The sequence below is a fragment of the Leuciscus leuciscus genome, assembly GCF_965113295.1.
Source record: "Leuciscus leuciscus genome assembly, chromosome: 1".
In the NCBI taxonomy this organism is placed as follows: Eukaryota; Metazoa; Chordata; class Actinopteri; order Cypriniformes; family Leuciscidae; genus Leuciscus; species Leuciscus leuciscus.
In genome coordinates, this window is record NC_138725.1 from 45,165,161 (window position 1) to 45,185,893 (window position 20,733).

At 41.1% G+C, this 20,733-nt stretch overlaps 1 protein-coding gene across 1 annotated transcript; it reads left to right on the plus strand.

The window, feature by feature from the left end:
• The first annotated feature begins 16,354 nt into the window (after nucleotides 1-16,354).
• Nucleotides 16,355-18,239, plus strand: LOC309473926 (uncharacterized protein). The gene is made up of 2 exons (XM_082136207.1): nucleotides 16,355-16,606; nucleotides 16,824-18,239. Exons 1-2 carry the CDS (start codon nucleotides 16,378-16,380, stop codon nucleotides 17,954-17,956), a joined length of 1,362 nt encoding a protein of 453 aa, XP_081992333.1. The 5' UTR covers nucleotides 16,355-16,377; the 3' UTR covers nucleotides 17,957-18,239.
• The last annotated feature ends 2,494 nt before the right edge of the window (nucleotides 18,240-20,733 follow it).

Below are 20,733 nucleotides of genomic sequence, written 5' to 3' on the forward strand. Positions count from 1 at the left end.
AGGCTTGTGAGATGTAAACTCTCAATTGCGAGTTATGAAGTCCAATTCTGAGGGACAAAAGTCAGCTCACAATTCTGACATTTTCTCGCAATTTCGGGTTTATATGTCACAATTCTGACTTTACAACTCGCAATTGCGACGTCATATTTTGCAATTCTGAGAAAAAAGTCAGAATTGTAAGATAAAAAGTTGCAATTACCTTTTGTTTTAGTTATAAACTGTGAGTTATAAAGTCAGAACTGTGAGATTTAAGCCCGGTTTCACAAACAGGGCTTAGATTAAGTCAGGATTAAGCCTTAGTTCAATTAGGACAATTAAGTAGCTTTTATAAACATGCCTTACAATAAAACAATAAAAAAAAACATTACTGGTGTGAATCTTGAGACAAACAATGGCACTGATATATTTTAAGATATGTCAGAGCAAGTTGCTTTCAGTTAAAACAACTCAAACATGCATTTTAGTCTGGGACTAGCTTAAGTCACAATTACGATAACAAATTTAAGAATTTCGAGCTTATATTACATAATTCTGACTTTATAATGCAACTTTCTATCTTGCAATTCTGAGGGAAAAAAAAGTAAATTGCGAGAATAATGTCAGAATTGAGGATAAAAAGTCACAATTACTTTTTGTGGTGTAAAACAAGCAAATTCTTTAGGAATGCGCCCAAAGTTAAATGCCTTATTTGGAAAGACACAAAAAGTTGAATTGATTCTATTGAATAATAAGAAAAAATATGTTTTTATCGTTCCCAAAAGTTAACACATTGTTCATTATATTCCTGATAAGATTCAAGCAGAAACATTTGTAGCTCACACACTGTATTCTGGCTTGGAAGATAATAAACACACAATCGCAGTGCTGTTATACTTCATTTGTACTTTTTAGAACGTTGCTCAACCAAGTTAATTCAAGGACCGGAACTTATAGGGTTTATAACTTGGACATCCACTTATATGTTCTGTAAATTCCATAATCATTGCTTGCAGTCAGATCTTAATCACGGGCCTGTAAGCAAATAATTACCGATCTGGGCAATGATGACATTTTGTTTTCTCTGTGCTGGAGCAGAATCTAATTGTACACAGCATCATTCCACCATTTCACTGACCTTCTCATCTGCTCACTTTAGTTCATGAGAGCCCTAAAGCCATTGCCTTTACAAGAAAATGAACACAAATCTAAAAATGCATCTGAAAACATCAGAAATTAACAGTTTTGTCTGTGTCTAACTTTTCGATTACAGCAGACTATTGTGCCATGAGTGAGTTTTTAAATTATGATCTACAAGGTGTTTTGTGCTCTTATTGTTGATGAATTATTTAAAGGGGACAGATTGGCCTGACTGTAACTCCATTGAAAGCTTCACATCCAATTCTCAAACACTCAAAACAGCTAAAACAGTAAAGCAACCCTCTCAGTTTACAGCAGACTAGAGGATTGCCACCAATTAGCATCTGTAAGAAAATACATTACATCTCAAACAAACATTTCATTCATTACGACCGAGTAAATATTGGCAGTTTGAACATTCTGAATCCATTATGTGGGACACTCTGAAGAACAGAAGTGAAAGCTTAATGCATCTTAGGAACGTTGAAGGATCCCGTAGTTGTAGATGTATACGGTTTACACGGCACGCTGTGTTCCTCAGTCTCCCCTTAATTGGGATTGATGCTGCACCAAATCAAGGGGAACATTATAGATCTGCCAAAGAACTAGAGATGACAAGATTTACTGAGAGGCAATCTAGCCTTTCCTCAGTAGATTTCTTATACACAGATGAGCGAATCGTGCAACAGAAACGAATAACAGCCAAAGTAACAGCATTGGAAGTTTTTATTTGGACAACCAAGCATTTAACGGTTTATAGGGTAACTTTATAATTTTTTCAGGGGACTGCAGTGCCTGTCCTCATTGGCTGTTTGTGAACCATGAGTGTTAACAATGTTGTCACAAATCCAATATTCATAACGGCTACAGAAGTCACTATACTAACTGAACTCTTCAATGGATGGTCGTTTGAACATAATTGGAGGTGAAAGTTCAAAGCATATTTTATGGCAGCCCCTTGCTCACGAAGTGTGAAAGCATGGCTAATCTCAAAGAAGCATATGGTTCAAAGTGGGGATTTAATGTTTACCGGATGAAATTAAATGAACAAGCCCGAATCAAAGCCCAAAATGTCTTCTCTAGTATGTCTTTAATTTTCAAATGTTCACTATTATGTCTGTGATGCGTTTCATGTGTGTGAGAGTAAGTATAGAGGGGGGAAATAACGAAGACTTTGTGCATTTCATTTAAGTTCGTCCCTTTTACTGTATATTCGCTTCAGACAGGAATATTAAAAAGAGCTTGTCAAATGCATTACCTGTTCAAAAGTATATTGGTCTAAACTGTTTACGAGTTCATTTTCTGAGGCCGTGCCACAGTGCGGTCAAGGAATTGACTTGTGGGACATACTGTGTTAATATGACTATAAATCTGCTGCATGCTGTTTGGTGATTCATGATATGCTCTTTGAGGTTAATTTGAATGATTTCTGGAGGGAAAATGTACTTACTCAAAGTACTTTTACTGGTTGTGCAAAAAGCACACAAGCTTATCGTCTTCATTTATTCAAGTCCATATTTTGCTCTTGAAATTACCATTCAGAATGCTTCATATTCACAGACATATTCACCTTATGACCCTCTCAAAAGAGCATAAATTTCCATGGAATTTTAAAGTGCCAGTAATAAGATCTTTTTGTGGCGAGGTTAGAAGGTCCTTTTCTTAATTTAACCATTATGGCAGCAATCAATTGCTGGTCTGTCATGATATAGCAATCTCACTTTATGGTGACATATAATCAAAGTACAAATGGGATTTATATGAGAAATGTGACCAAATCCATGAGTCAGCTTCTAAGATTGACAAGGTTTTGTGCCATGAGCTATTATTTAGATATAAAATTAATTAGTAATGAAAGATATATGATCCTTTTTCATGGCCTCTGAATCATTAATCTTGGAAATACGTTAAAAATGTATTCTGATGATTTTTATATAATATTGATGAAAGCATACGAGAAATACCTTGCGGCACAAGAGCATTTGTGAATGAATTTAGAATCAGTTCTCATCTTTTGTATTTCCAGGAAAGCTTGTTCATTGTTTGAGAATAACTGACTGTACCTGGAGCATATTTTCATCCTCAACAGGAGGAAGAAGCAACCTACTGTGCTTTCTTTGATAAATGTATTTTTCTCCTTCTTTTTTTGTAGTTCAGTTGGATAACACGTTTTAGAATCTCAAATAACACAGCCTAGCCAATGTCATAATGACAGGCGCAATTTATTTACTTTCAGAGATTTCATAAGTCTGCGTCTGTGCTGATGTCAGTTGCTAGATGAATACAGAGTTGAATTCATTGCAGCTCTTGAGTATGAATCTTAGATGAAGAATCTAGACGTGTTCTCCCACAGATATTAAACTTTATTAGCCCCCAAAGTCATAGATAACAGAGATGATTCAGCTAAAATGACACAAGAATGAGACTTGTATATCAAATTGATCTTCAGTTTACTATCTTTATAGGAAAATGTTTTGAACTTGTACTCACTGGTAAACAACAATGGCTTCATTGATTTATTTTTATTTTTATGCTAGCTTTTAACTTGCCTTGCAATTTTTCAAAATCATGAACATTGCTTGAGTTCTTTTGTAACATTGTTTTGATGCATGACTTACATTTGGTAAACTTAAATCTTACATTGAGTCACCCTGACATTGTCCTTTTTAAACTTAATGGTAGAATGTCGAATTTGATTGCAAGGGTAATGAAGTTGTCATCTTTAGAAATTGTTTTGTAACCTCTGAACAACAACAAATCATTTTCTTTTGTTTCAAGAAATCATTGTCTTTTAAGATTCAACTTTTAAAGGCCCCCTGTAGTAAAAACTTTATCTATATGGAGTTTTTAATATGAATTTGAACATTGTTTGTCTTAACGCATAAGTCAACACCATTGCTGAGTATTTTCTCCTTAAAGGGGTTAGTTCACCCAAAAATGAACATTCTGTCATCATTTTCTCACCCTCATGTCGTTCCAAACCCTTAAGACAATTTGTTGATCTTTGGAACACAATTTAAGATATTTTTGATGAAATCTGAGAGCTTTCTGTCCCTCCATTGATAGCAACGTCATTGCAACTTTCAAGGCCCAGAAAGGTAGTAAAAACATCATTAAAATAGTCCATGTGACTACAGTAGTTCAACCTTAATGTTATGAAGCGACGAGAATACTTTTTGTGCGAAAAAAAGAGCCTACGTTCTGACGTAGAACCCAGAAGCGCTGCACTGTTTACACTACGTCAACAGCGTATGAGAATGACATTGAAGAGAAGAGATTGTTGAATAAAGCCGTTATTTTCGTATTTAAAAAAAAAAAAAATTGCCCACCAAAAGTAGATGAACGAAGGTCTAACATTTAGCAATATAGCGGGTGAATTAGGTATATAATGTATATTGCCATGTTATAATGAACTACAGTATATGCTTTTCTCCACTGATGTTCCAAGTTGTTCAAAGCTTTTCTAAAGATACTGATTGTTAGATGGCGAACGCAAACATGGTTTGTGTAATATTAGTAAAACATTATTATCTGTTTGATTACAATACATTAATCTTAACCTAAACCTAACCTAAAGGGTTAACCAAAGCAAACATGAGATAAAAACACATTTGCTGAAGCAATCATGCCATTTTAGCACTATGTAAAAACGTTTTGAGGTCATAACATACTATTGTGCAAGGAACTGCATGAAAATAAACCTTTATTAATTGATGATCTGCCTCTGTAATGCTCATTTGTGTGAAAGGAATAAAAGGGGATGTTTTACTGGTCATTTCAGCTGGAAACTGCAGTGATTTGTATGTATAGGCACATTTTTGGAGTTTTGCAAAAATGTAGAAGCATTTGTTTAAAGGGGTTATGTAGAATTCAGAAAATCTTGTTATTAGCGTTAAGTGAACTTAAGCCAGCAACTTATTACTTGTGCTCGCACTCGTGCACACGTAACGTACAAGAGAACATGATTCAGTGCCCCGATATACACACGCCGAATTCTTTTTTATTCTTCTTCACTTAGAAGTAAAGCCGCGATATACTGTTAACGAACATTACAACGCTGTCCATGCTGCTGAGAGACACATTTAGATCAATATGTAAATATGTGGCCACTTTTATCTTTTGACAGTTGTAATGGTTGCTTTGTTAGACCTATAAAACAAAAGCAACATCTTTCTAAGTATTCCCTGAGTGATTACCTGGGAATCACGGTAACAAAAATAAACCAATTTAATCTTAAATCACCAACTTTCTTTCACAACTTCATGTGGCTTTATTCAGGCAGAGGCGAACTGACAAACAGCAGCCAAAGTTAATTCTACAGGTCAGGTGCCGACATGCAGAGCATTTTAATTTCGCAATTATAGCAAGAGAGCTGGGGACTCAGAATGACTATCTAATTATTTAGCTGTTCTTGAAGGGATATTGTCTGTCGCGCAACAAATGTGCGGCAGCAGAGGAAGAGCATGTTCCAGGTTGCTGGGTGTGTCATTTTTCATTAAATCAGCTTTCTGTCCAGTCTACTTATTTGTGTTAATGGGCAAGATGTAAGAGGGTTTTACCTCTTGATCCACAGTCACTGGATTAGAATGTGACAAACACGGACATCAATCCACATCTGATTGCAAATTGTGACCCAGTGATCTCAAATAGGTGTTTGGACCTAGTGACTAAAGCATGAATGACTGTAATCACAATTGCTCAAAAGGCAGGGATTTGAACATCTTCTAACATTTAGAGTTAAACTGCTGTGTTACTTATCCTGCATCATTTATGCTGCAGACATGAATGATACCGCAAATCAAGTGGCTTGCTGAGAAGTGTTATTACATTTCTCAGGCTCTGTTTAAACCTGGTATTAAGATGTGTTTTGTTTGATCAGATCACATGTAGACCGAGGGAGACACATTCCTGTTTACACCTGATGTTTCAATCCATCTCTTTTGTCCACTTTCAAACACTTCTGTCCTGATTTACAAGGGGAGTGTCTATGGGCGGGTAAATGTATCTTTTTCAGATCTTTCATTCTAATGGACAATATAAGCTCAATTTACATATGAACAAGACCGGATATGACAGGAAAAGATGACAGAAAACATACGGAGAGCAGCAGCTTTTGTTTCTGCTCTGACAGTCGCAAGATCTTGCCGAATGCAGTGAGTGCGTGTTAGAAATCAGGAATGGCGAGAGAACATTATGCTTGGTACATTTTCCATCTTCAAACCAAACTTGGGTCTTCAACTGACAAAGTTGAAATCCTGTCTGGCTTGCACGCTTCCCATAATGTTTATGCATTAAGTCAGTAGGTGGAGAGTAGGCTTGTGTAATTTTATGGTTGTGAGTGTTTATACCATGAAGGCAATCCGGTCAAGTGCGTTTTTAACTACCTCTGGAAGTGGTCAAAAGTGGAAAACGTTTTAGACCCCGTTTAAACCTGTATTTAGCGTCACCCACTTGAGATCCGATCAACAAAAACACATCTTAACACCAGGTGTAAACATGGCCTAATACCACAAATGAACAAAAGCAAGAGTTCCAAATAACAAGGATTTCACAGGATTCACCTAAAAAAGCAACCAACATTTCTGTTTTCAAAGTAATTTACATAAAACAACTCTATGTTTTGAAAAATAAGGAATGAAGGCTTTGGAAAAACAAGCTGCAGGGAGAATATCATCCTCCCCCAGATGAGGGCTTATGATGCATGTACGGACAAGTAGCAAAACACAAGAAGCATAACTAGAATTTGCACTGAGGCCAGCAGCAAAGTCCCAAATACTAATAATGTAAATTCACTAACTAATTGGCCCCACACCATCTGTTTCCAGATTAGAATAATGAGAACTATTGTGTTTGCGTTTCCGTGCAAGACGTTCGGGGGCTGATATATATTCATTCATTCAATCCCAGCAGAGTGTGCTCAAGTTATGCAAAAAAGCCAAAATATTGGCTGTAATAAATCACAGTGCCATTATGCAGGGAGTTGATTTCATCTGCTTTGAGGGGTTGTCTTTGATAAGTAGACAGTGGTGTCACATTCTCAGCGCTGCTGATTGACTGATAATTTCCCGCCTGGATGTTCCGGTGGGTGCCGACTCCTCATCAGTCTTGCAGGTTGTCCTAATCCCTGCACCTCTTAATGGCTGGCTGCACCGTATGATTGTATGCAGATGAAGGAACTTGATGAAGTCATTATGGGCTTATGCATAACTGCTGGCCCTTTGCCGCTTGAGTCCCACGTATTAATGATCTATGTGAAGGCAGTGCTTATTTAACAAAGTGCAAGACGAAGGAGGGAATTTAATATAGAGTGAGTTGTGCCCACTGATGGCGCCGTTTATGCACACTTACTGTCTGGGTTGTTGTAGCTCCTGAGTCACTGAAGGAATTATGCAAGTATGGTAACAATGCAAACACATCCACACCAATCTGTGCTGGGTGCAATTTGCACAATCTTGTTTTGGAGCAGGTTGTGCAGGATGCAAACTACCGATCTGACATGCTTCAATGGGACTGTAGAGCATCACTTCACCACTGCGATCCAAGCTCCTAAATCGGCTCCTCTTTAACATGCAGAGAGAGCACTTGTCTACACCGCAAGTCTGGATATATAGCCGCCCAATGCTGTTCTTCATAATTGGATCATCATTTGATGAATAACTGCTGCCACGATCAATAGAAAATGTAAACAAATGTAGACAGGAGGCGTTTGAGCTGAAAAGAAAGGGCTTTATTCACTAACACTTTTTTCAAATCTGCATAGAAACATTTTCAGACAGATCATACTCCATCAAGCTTGCACTTTTTTGCCCTAAATTTCCAAACTGAAACCACCACATGTACTGTACATATGCAAAAATCACATACTCCTGGTGGTCTTTTAAAAAAATTAGCTTATGCACAGCTGGCAATTTAATGTATGCACACATCAAAACTTGAGTGATGTACAGAAAGCCCAAATTGACACATTTTGGGCACAATGGTATTATGTGCAGGAGGGATGACATATTTTTGTAGATCAAAACTCAGAAACAAGTGACATTAAACGTCATCACAACGAACAGGTAAACTCATCTACTCACTAGCCTATACGTTTACAGCCTCATCAAGCTCTTGCAAACTATTCTAGCTCAAACTTTCAGGATTTTATTATATATTTTTTTTAAAGTAAAGACTGAAAGAGTGTCGGAAGCTATGGCAACCTTGAAGTCATGCGACCATAATGTCAGTTGTTTATAGCCTACGTTTAGCTTTTTATTTAGCAATTGTATTTAGGCTTCAAAATTTATAAGATTATCATGAGGAACAAAACATGTAAGATTCATAAACTTTTGTAGGTCACAGAGCTTATTTTCCACAATAATCTAAAAGCCAATGGAAGAGTTCTGTTGGGTTTTTGTCGAGGGAACATCCGGGTTGGCCTACAAAAATATGTTATCACTGCGGAACTCGATTTGCAAATTAGCTGCAGGCATGCACTTTGTTAATTTAGAATAACGAACAAATTTATGCGCATACACACCTGTTGAATAAGGCCTGATGACAGTCCCCTGTATTGAATAACTATAGTTATTTAGTGAATTCGCTCCAAAAAAGTGAGTAAAAGAATTACACCTTCCTTTTCTGAGTTTATTAAAATCCCTTACCTGTCCTGCAAATGCAAACGAGAGAGAAAATAATATATTTGTATATTTATCTGTTGCAGCTTCAAAATTGCTCCTGTTTCTTTGGAAGGAATTTCACCTCACATTTATTTGGATTATTGAATTTAAACAAGGCTGTTTATGCAAATCACAATATCTGAAAAATCCTTGGGTGTAACTGCACCGATGCCAACTGCAGAACGACAATGCCACCGTCAAAGTAGGAACAAATACTGACAGAGAAATGTTGACTGAGGCATGTTGAAACAATGATAAAGAGTTTGAACCATTATTTGGCATTTGGGGTGGATGGATATACTAAATCAATGTCATTATATGTGCACATCACCACAGACAGCACATGTGTTATATTTGCATATTAATGAAAGCTAATGTTTCATGGACTTGTGCAGAATATTTTAAGATTAATGCATATTTGAAATGAATAGCACTTGTTCTTTATCTCCACCATATGAGTTTTAATCACAGAGAATGACTTTGTAGTGACCAGGATTGTAAGGGACATAATGAAAGCCAGCTTTCCTGTGCATGACCCTGTTTTAATTCATTTGAACAAGCTACTTCACATTGTCATTAAGGATTGTAGCTGTGGTGTGCGGTGTAGCAGCTTGTAACAAACCAAACATGAAGACTCATAGTTAATGCATTGCATTTTAATAGTAAGAAAAACACAGAATAATGACTACGCTATTGTATTAATTTGAATATGCACACTTAAAGCATTTACATGTGGAGTGGATAAGAAAGTGAAGGTCATTTTCACATTCAGAGAATGAATAAAGTATAAGACGGGATGCCAAAATCCTGTGCACTTCCCGTGAGCACTTCATAGTAACACTACCTTCATCAAAAGGTCAAGATTTGGCTGATTCATTGTCCCATTAGTGTCCGTTGGTAGATGACTTTACCATCTGACAACAAAAAGCTGAATGGTTTCAGATCTCTGCCTTGTAAACACCACCTAATTAATGGCATTAACATATAAAAGAGCAGCAGTCAACATTCACATCCTTTACTAGAGAACGGTGAGTGGCAAGAATTGCTTAGATTTCCAAATGCCTGCCGTACTCCGACTCTCTGCCACAAGAAAATTGCGTATATACGTTTGCTCAGAACCTGACGTTTTTTTTTTATAAATATGTTGGCGTGGCTTTTTGCGTACACAAACTCTAAGAACAAATTTGTGCGTACGCACGTTTATAAATGGTCTTTAATAATGTGCCTTAATATTAATAATAAACGCACAAAAACATGATCATTTATGGAATATTTTTTTCTGAAACATTTTAGTTGCACGTTCTTCTCATGTTTTATTAGATGTTACCACTTGTTTTGGAATGTTCACAGAACATTCAAAAGTAACGTTCTCATAATGTTTGCAAAATGATCAAATGTAATTGTGGCAACCCAGAGGAGGATATGAAGGATAATTTGCCAACCACGCCACTCAGGGAGTTACACAGAGAATTTAGTGTCTCTAAAAGGACACGCAAGTTCGTTCACCAATAATCGCTCAGAGACATGGGTAACAATACAAAACAGTTGACTTTATTAAGTTACACAATCACTTTAAAACAATCATTAAAATATATCAGGCCTCAGCCAAGCACAGCTCATCATAAGGGTTTGGCTCTAAAAAGGTCACAGAAACACCAACTAACTGGGGCTTACCAGCAGGGTCAGGCTATCAGAGATTAGGCTGCCTATAGCAGAGAAATCATTCCTTTCACCAGTGCATGCAAACACACGCACTCACACCATACTCAGATGGACACGGCACACTGTGAACACACCACCACCACTTAGAAGGGAATAAGAGCCGGCCTCCCTGCCTTTGGCACCCAGATCCTGCGGCACAAGAACAGAGCAATCAAAGAGTCACTAAAAATGCACACAGAATAATTAAGGTGCTGAATTGCGCTATGTCGATTTAAATTAAACAACAAAACCCAAAATAAGAATTAACAAACTGGAAAAGAAATGTACAAGGCCTATTTGCCCTCAAATTACAAGTCATAAATTAAACAAATAAATTAAACAAAAAGAGTTAAAGAAATGCAAAAGCAAGACAATGTTTTTTTAGTTTACAGAAAAATAAACCAAACTGATCTCAACAGTTGGCAGGAAAATACACCAAACTGATCTCAACAGTTTGCAGGAAAATACACTAAACTGGTTTTAACAGTTTGCAGAAAAATAAACCAAACCGATCTCAATCAGTTTACAATAATTAACTAAGCAGCAAAACAAAATACAAACTAGAAAATACAAAAGAAAAATAATAAAAAGTTGCATTTAATAGGATAATCAAATAAGCCACACAAAATAAATGCACTGCAAAACAAACCCCAAAAAAGATAAAGCTCTTTGCAAAATAGAAAACCAAATAATAAAAAACAAACTATATTAGAATAGGCAAAGAGCAGAGGGTATCACTTCTATTCAAATGTAAATAAAGACGACTTAAACAAAACAAAAGAAAATAGGAAATGTAATGTAAAGCAAAATCAACACAAAACAAAACAGCAATGTTATCCGTGGGCAGGACGTGAAACGCGCCCAACTAGCAGTCGCACCAGCAGTGCGAGATCTGCAGGAGAAACAAATCCGTTTGATTTGAACCATACGAGAGGGAATGGCGATCAAGCAATCAGCTTACGCTCTCCAACGTTTTAGGGAGAGCACCTGGAATAAAATAGAATGTCACCATTTAATATTACTATTATAGAGCCTCGAACCCGAACTTAGTAAACGCCTGTTAGACATACCAATGACGAATATGATGCGTGCATAATCAGGAGCGCACACACCCAACAACGGCAGTCACAGCAGTAGTGCGAGACCCGCGCAGACAGCTGACTCGCACTTTACGAGAGGAAATGGCAATCAAGCGATCATGAGCTTACTAAGGTGCAAAAAAAAAAAAAACCCACACGCAACCAGGGAAAATTAGTTACTAAATTTAGAAACAATCTCATAAAGTCACCAAGCGTTCCTACCTCTCTAATGTCCACACCTGATCCCGGAAGCAGCCACAGTACAGTGTTTACGGCGCATCAGTGACGTCGACAAATGACGTTGATCTCAAGCACAGGTCTATCGCACTTTATATCCCCATGGTGACAGCCTTACGATCCACATATAATTATAAGGGAAGGTAAAGGGCTTTCCCACCACATAATGTTTGCAAAATTTTAAAAAGTGTTTAAAAGATTGACTTTTTGAAAGTTTAGTGAAGTTTTAGAATTATCTTTGTTCATAACTTAATGGGAACCTTAAAGTCGGCATGAAACGGAAGTTGAGATTGTCATTTTTTCCTTGTTGTGACGTTTATCCGCGTGAAACGGCTTCTGAAATTAGAAAAAAAATGTAGGGCGGGGCTTGATTTCGTCCTTCGGGAATTGATTGGATCGTTGGAGGTTGGGCGTTGCAAACAAAATGGAGGCAGATTTGAATGCATAGACAGTATAAGAAGTGGACAGAGCCATCTCATTGGAACTCAATTGAGACAAGTGAAGCCCATTTTCAGCGATTTCTTAGGACTTCCGTTCCTGACGCGCAGACTCAAACAGAGCTTGACAACGTAGATGTGACGTGAGCAACCCGTCTGTCTTCTAGTAGCTGTGCCAAGAGAAATCTGAATCATTCCCTTCCGAATCTTGCAGAGACGGAGAGCATGAGTAGGAGCTGTCCATGAGCTAGGAGCAGGAGAAACTTTTGCTAGGTATTCTGATTAATTATTTTGTAATTTTGCCTCCACGTCTCCCCGATTGCCCGCAAGCTTCTCCTCCCGTCCATACGGTAATCTCTCTACTGTGCGACAGAGAGTCGCGTGATTATGACGCAATCGTTAGCCTACTTTTACAAAAACTGCTTCTACGGGGCCATAACGTAAGCTACAAGGTAATGGAGCATTTTATACATTGTCGTGTTTCTTTAGAAATAAATAATGGACAAATGGAGTCTTCAAACCCCTCAGATGTAAAGTTATTCGCTGTCAAAGTGACGCCAAAATGAATGGGAGTCAATGGGATGCTAACAGCAGGTGAAGTTCTGCTACAAGATGGTGGCACGCGGCCGGCTTCAACTTCCGGTCGACTTCCTTCCCGCTTGTTTGAATGCCAGTTTACATTCAGTTGTGTAGGATTTCTCTCCACCGGACTCCCCACCGTTACCCTCCCATGAAGGATTTTTAATTGAGGAGCCCGGCGACGAGAACGAGGACGAGCAGCTAAATTTGCAGGCAGGAATCAGCCCATATTTATATGAGCCTCCCGCGAACCAAAATGAGTCAAGTCAAGTTATCAGTCAAGTTCACCATCGAGAGCATCTCGACGTGTCCGATAAGTAAATAACTAGATTTAGATAAGATAGATAGCCTACCATTCGGACACTTCGAGATGCTCTCGAGGGTGAACTTGACTGATAACTTGACTTGACTCAAAATGAGACAGACACCGATAGCCGCACCCTCATCGGCTCTGGCCGCACCCTTTCGCCATGGCACGTGACCGAAAGAGAAGAGAGGTCGTTTCGAGGGGGGAGGGAAGGGTAATGTATTTGATTAAAGATTATAAGGGTAAATGAATTTAAAAAAAATAATGAAGTGCACAGATAAATCATTTATAATAAACACTACAATATTACATATAAAAAGAAGATTTGTCAAATTTGATTTCATGCCGACTTTAACAAAACATTCTTTGAATTTTTTTTTAGCTGGTGTTAAACAATCAACACTGTCATGATGTAATTTTCGAATTTTAATCACATGGCATTTAAGGCTCAGAGGAAGTTGCACCATCAAACCTAGTTGAAACTTAATCCATACAATATTTAGTTCCCCTTCGAGGGGAACGCCCTTAGCGTAGCGCATCTGAAGCATGAATGAAATCTGTCCAATCCTGATTGGTGCTGCGTCATGACGTAGTAGATGATGGCATAACCGGAAGATACAAAGGGACGCTGGCACAAACACACGTTAGCTTTTTGCTCTTCAGCTAAAGCGCTCTGTGTGAATTGTCCGTCCTATTTAGTGTTGTTTGTCCGTATATAATCAGTTACACAAGCAATAATGTCTAGCGAGCAGTTCAGACCGTGTGTGCACCCGTGTCCGCGCTATTTATCGGGCACGGACACACACCAGCTGTGTGTGCATTGCCTGGGTGTGCAGCACGCTAGGGCGGCCTGTAGCGAATGTGATAAGCTGCCGCTCAAATTGTTGCGCTCACGGCTGGCCGTGTTCGATGAAAGCGGCCAAGCTCGCGAGCCTCTGGGCCCGCCATTGCCGAGGCAGCGCGGCGCCGCAGATCGTGGGGCTCACAGATGGATCTTTCAGCGGGACACGGGACTGCTTCGGCATCTTCCCGGGCCTCGTCTGAAGATTCGGATGTTCTCCTGCCTCGTGTGGAATCCCGCGATGCGGCTTCTTCCCGCGAGGTGGAGGAACCGATGCTTCAGCTATCTGGATCTGAGGAGTCAGATGCTTTAAGCATCGAGGCGGGTGATGTGGAGCTCGATCCCCCGCTTCACGCACCCGCTCAAGAGGCGCTGGTGGAGGTTTTGACCCGCGCTGTGGCCAAATTAAGAATTGATTGGCCACAAGAAGAACCAGAAATCCAGCCGCCCTGTAAGCTGGATGAAAGGTTTTATAAGCGCCGGTCTCAACCTCCACGCCGGGGCCTTCCGTTTTTCCCTGACTTGCACAATGAGTTGTGCAAGTCGTGGGAAAAAACATATTCAGCCAGGCTCTCCAACCCCCCAGTGCTTGATTTTTCTAATGTGCTGGGGGCGGCTGAGCGTGGCTATGGGAAAATGCCTCAGGTGGAGGAAGCTCTCGCGAGCTATCTTTCTCCCGAGGCCGCATCGTCCCTTAAGGCCCCGGTACTGCCCACCAAGCCATGCCGCGATACATCTTCGCTGGTGGGCAGAGCTTATATGGCGGCTGGGCGGGCTGGTAGTTGCCTACATACTATGGCGGTGTTGCAGGCCTATCAGGCCGACCTCCTCAAGGAGCTTGATGAGGGCTAGGGTCCCTCTCCAAATGACATCATGGAGTTGAGGAAAGCCACCGACTTGTCTCTCCGCATCACCAAGGAGACGGCCCATGCCATCGGCCGCTCCATGGCTGGTATGGTGTGTGTGGAGGGACATCTTTGGTTAAATTTGTCGGGGATGAAGGAGAGAGAAAAACATTTTCTTCTTGACTCCCCGATTTCGCCTTCTGGCCTCTTCGGTGGCGCGATAAGTTCCGTAGTCGAGAGGTTTCAGGAGGTGAAAAAGCAGTCGGCGGCTTTCCATCAATACCTCCCTCGCCGCTCTGGCTCCTCGGGGAAGGTTGCCTCAAAAGGGCAGCCTCGGCCGTCTGCCAGCTCCTCGCACCGACAGGTGCAAAAAGAGAGTGTCGCCCCTCCCGAGGGAGCCTGGCAAAGGAGGCGGCGCTCTCGAGGCAAGCCTTCTGAGCCTAAGGTCGATCTGAGGACCGTCCTTCAGGCAAAAAAGGCTTCATCCAAGCGGTCCTAGTTGCGGCCGGACCGCTGAGAGCTGTCCCCCCCAGGGTGGAGCGATCGAGGTCGCCTCCCTCCCGGAGCTCTCGGGAAATCAGTGCTGTGTTCCCGCCGTCCAGTACGCTTCGGGCCAGTATTTCCCGCGCACGCGCACCGCGCTCCAGCCACCTCTCGAAAGACCTGTGGCTGAGCAGCGAATGCGTCCGCACACCGAAAATCATTCTCGACTGCTCCCTGCCGGTCAGCCGCTTCAGGGGGTCGGGAACAAGTCTCGGTTGACTCCCGAGGCCAGCCTCGAGAGGCTGGTTCCCTTAGTAGTAGATTATCTGCGTGGGCCCTGCGTACTGTAGAGTTGGGTTACAGACTGCAGTTCAGCTCCCCTCCCCCGAAGTTCAATGGGGTGGTCTGGACTGTGGTCGGCCCAGAGCAGGTTCGGATTATGGAACAGGAAGTTCAATCCCTGTTGGTCAAGGAGGCCATAGAACGTGTTCCTCTGCCAGACAGGGAGTCCGGGTTCTACAGCCGGTACTTCATAGTTCCCAAGAAGGATGGGGGGGTTGCGTCCAATAATAGATCTCAGGCACTTGAATCGTTCTCTGAGGAGATTCAGGTTCAAGATGCTCACAATTCCAGCCATCGTGAGTCAGATCCAGTTCGAGGACTGGTTCGTCACGATAGATCTGAAGGACGCATACTTCCATATATCCATCCTTCCATGTCACAGGAAGTTCCTGAGGGGGTGAAGCGTTCCAAAATCGGGTTCTTCCCTTTGGCCTAGCTCTCTCCCCTCGCACCTTCACCAAGTGCATGGATGCAGTGCTGGCTCCGCTGAGACTCCAGGGCATCCAGGGCTCCAGGGCACACAAAAAAGAGTGTGTTGACGCCCTCCAAGAGGACTACGTTCCTGGGAGTTGTATGGAACTTGTATGGGACCCCGACGATGCGGGCACAAATGTCTCCCGCGCGCGTGGAGTCCATACGGGCGATGGTCTCCAGAGCGAAGCTAGGCCACAACCTCACTGTGAAGCAGTTTTCAGAGACTGCTGGGGCTCATGGCAGAAGCGTCCAACGTCATACCTTTTGGCCTGCTACACATGGGACCCCTACAGTGGTGGTTGAGAGCCAAGGGGTTTTCCCCGAGGGGAAATCCGTTCCGTATGATCAGGGTAACGCGCAAATGCCTTCGTTCCCTTGTCATATGGAGGAAACCTTGGTTCCTGTCCCAGGGACCGGTGCTGGGAGCATCATGTTGCCGGAAAACCGTTTCAACAGATGCCTCCCTCCCTGGTTGGGGCGCGGTCATGGACGGCCGCTTTGCGAGAGGTCTGTGGGAGACCCGGCATTCTTCCTGGCACATCAACTGCCTGGAAATGCTGGCGGTCTACAAAGCTCTGAGGAGCTTTTTTCCGGACCTCCGCGGCCACCATGTCCTGATTCGCTCGGACAACACATCTGTAGTCGCGTATCTGAATCATCAGGGGGGTCTGAGGCCCAGGGCACAACATTCAGACTGGCACAACAGAACCTTCTGTGGTCCCAGGGAAACTGTCGTCTCTCAGAGCGATGTATGTCCCCGGGGACCAAAATCAGGGAGCAGACGTCCTGTTGAGACAGGGGCTGATGCCCGGGGAGTGGCGACTCCACCCCGAAGGTGGTGGAAGCCATGTCCGTGAGATTCGGCCCAGTGGAAGTGGATCTGTTCACGTCTCAAGAGATGTCCCACTGTCCACTGTGGTTCTCTCTCAGGCATCCAGCGCCGCTGGGGCTGGACGCTATGATGCAGACGTGGCCGAGGCTGCATCTGTATGCATTTCCCCCGATCGCTCTGCTCCCGGGAGTCTTGGAGTGGGTCCGCCGGGAGGGGATCAGTCTACTTTTAGTAACACCCCGCTGGCCGACCCGGGTATGGTTCTCGGACATTGTAGCACTGCTGGACGGCCTCCCGTGGCAGGTCCCTCTGAGGAGGGATCTGCTGTCGCAGGCAGGGGGCACAATATTTCACCCCCGGCCAGAGCTGTGGAACCTCTAGGTCTGGCCCCTGAGGGGGCTCGGTACCTAGAGGCTGGCCTGTCAGCAGGTGTTATCGAGACCCTACTCAGCTCCAGGGCTCCTTCTACCAGGAGACTGTACAGCCTGAAGTGGAATGTGTTTTCCACTTGGTGCAGAGAGCGTGAGGTGGACCCAGTTAACTGCCCAGTGGCTTCAGTGCTGGAGTTCCTCCAAGATCGTTTCTCCGCCGGTCTTACCCCGTCCAAACTTAAGGTGTATGTGGCTGCCATTGCGGCTTTCCACTCGCCTGTAGGTGATGGGCCTTTGGGAAAGCACCATTTGGTTGTACGTTTCCTCCGTGGGGCTCGGAGGATGAGGCCTGCGGCTCACTCCAGAGTCCCAACTTGGGACCTGGCGGTGGTACTTGAAGGGTTGGCTGAGGCCCCCTTCGAGCCACTGGAGTCGGCGCAGGCAAAGAACCTGACCTTCAAGGTGGCCTTTCTCCTTGCTATCACCTCTCTGAGGAGAGTGGGGGATCTCCAGGCCTTGGCTATAATGCCAACTTGCCTGGAGTTTGCCCCTGGCGGAGTTAAGGCCATCTTACATTGGGCAATGTGCCCAAGGTGCCGTCTAGTGTGGCACGGTCAGTGGTTCTTCAGGCCTTCCATCCTCCACCTCATGTGACGGCGGAAGAGGGGTGACTTCACCTGCTCTGCCCAGTCAGAGCCCTAAGGGTTTACTTGGAGAAGTCTTCTCAGTGGAGGAAGTCAGACCAGTTGTTGGTGTGCTTTGGTTCACCCAAGAAAGGGCTGCCTGCATCTAAACAGACAATCAGCAATTGGATTGTCCAGGCTATAGCCACGGCTTATCAGGTGCGCAATTTGCCTTCACCTATGACCGTGAGGGCTCATTCCACCAGGGGCATGGCCTCCTCGTTGGCCCTCCTTTCTGGTGTCTCGCTTCAGGAGATTTGCGAGGCGGCTGTAAGTAAATAAGTAAATAAGTTACTAAATGAATTACTACTACCAATTACATCTTCAACAGTGTAATTTGATTACTGAACTTATTACTCTCTCTAATAAGTATTGCATTATATTGTTAAATACTTTCTAAATCCCAAATCAACCTCGACCAGTTGAACAATACAAGGGAAGGCACGTAAATTCTTTCTAATAATTCATATAAAATTACATAAATGTTTCTTGAAATTCTTCTTCTCCCTATTTAAAGGGAGAGGGTTAAAATAAAAACATACATTTTAACATTAGACGTTAAATTTTTATGTTAAATCCACAATTGTTTCATATAATTATTTATTTAATGCAATTACATCAGAAGTAACTAATTAAATTACTGAAAAATTAAGAGTAAATCCTTACATTAATTACTAGTAATGTTTTACACCCAACACTGTTAAAGCCTAATGCATTATATTTGATTCTAAGGCCTTTTATTATCAACATGGTCAGAACTTTGCTGAAAAAACATGTTGACAATCTACTGCATGATTTCTGTTCTTTGATTGATAGTTTATACTTTTTTTAGAAAGTAAAAAGTATTTTAGAATGATTCAAAAATGTCCATTCTTAGTACACGTGAAATTAACATAAGTATATATTATATTGTAAGTAATATTTCAAGATGAACTTTCTGGACTGAAGCAACTTAGTTTTACTTGATTATCCATTCATAATTTTTATTTTCAGTAACATTTTGTTAAAATGTGAGTATCAAATATGATACATCAATCATTTGAGGAACGTTTATTTGTGCATCTCTAAATTATCATTGTATTGCATTGCATTATTGCATCTTAAATAAAAAATAATAATACAGAGCTTTGATCATAAAACTAAGCATTTTAATATTATTATTATTATTATTATTATTAAGACATTATTATGCATTTTATGCTTATAAAATAGTTTGCTTTACTGAAAAAAATAAAATAATAATCTAATTGATTTATATTACAAGCTATCAGAATATAATTTTGCTTTTTGGCATATACATATCAGCAACTGCACCAACAATGTTCTGCCTCTTCTAATAAAACGATTTTTAATGATGTTTTGTCCTTGAGTCTGAGCTCCATATTCTCACTATACTATATGAGACATAAAAGTCTGATCAATTATGATATAGAACATAAAACCAATATGCAAACTTCTTAAATGTTTATATATATATGTATATATTAAAATATTTACACAAAAGGTTTAATAAACTGTTAAATTTTTTCTGTATTATTATTATTATTTCATGTCATTTTAATTCAAGCATTAATTTATTTGAATTGCACTTTTCACAACATAGTTTCAAAGCAGCTTAACAAAAATAATCATTTTTAAAGTTAAAAATTTTCTTTAACAAACAGCTGGTGCAAGGATACCCAGATGACTGACTCAAAACGATTAGTGTCCATGAGGAAAGATGGCAGATTTTAAATTGTGTACACTCAGAAGATGAATGAGTGTGTAGAGATGAATGGGAACGCTAACAGTAGCTTTCTCCATATATTATAAAACTCTTTGGCCTCCACAAATACCCTTTTAGTTGGTGATCAAGCAACAGACACATTCCAGTATGAACTGTGCAATATTCAGTAAGAGACAAAGTCACCTCCAGCTACTGGCAGTGTTGAGGGAAGGTGCAACACGCTTCAGGCTTTCTGTGATCAAACCTATCTTGCACCAGCGGGCCACGGGGTCTGTATTGTTCTGAACTGATGGGCATATCTGAACAGGATTGACCACCTCTTGGCCTCTTTCTATTCATCAGACACCAGAAGGCTTGATCCAAATATCCCCTGACACTGAGAAATATGTCTGTCAAGTGAACTGCCGCCTCATATTGTTTTTTTTGTTTGTTTGTTTTTTTCTTTCTCAGAAAAGAGAAAACCTGTGCTGTTTCCATTACAAGCCAAAGGGCCCCAGGGTACATAAATCCACAGCATATTTGAATTAGCACTTGTGCTATTAATGATCTGTTGGTATTTACCAACTCCAGCCAATTAGGACAAGGGCAGTGCAAGCTAATACAACAACTATAAAGAAAACAATATTTACTTACCCTCATGTCGTTTTAAACCTGTATTTTCAAACTTTATTTCTTGTCCATGCATTAAACGGGGCTGACACAGTCAAGCCGTCAAAAAGGCAAAACATATCCACTATTCAATATATTATAAATCTTCTCATTTCATACAAAAGTTTTGTGTGGGAAACATACTGATACTTTCTTTTCATCGTGTTTATATATAGCAACACAACTTTTTTCAATATTGATATTAATAATAAATGTTTATTGAGCAGCAAATCATCATATTAGAATGATTTCTGAAGGATCGTGTGACACTGAAGACGGATGCTGAAAAATCAGCTTTGACGTTACAGGAATAAATTGTATTTAGGCTATACTATGATAGAAACAGTTATTTAACATGATATTATTATATCACA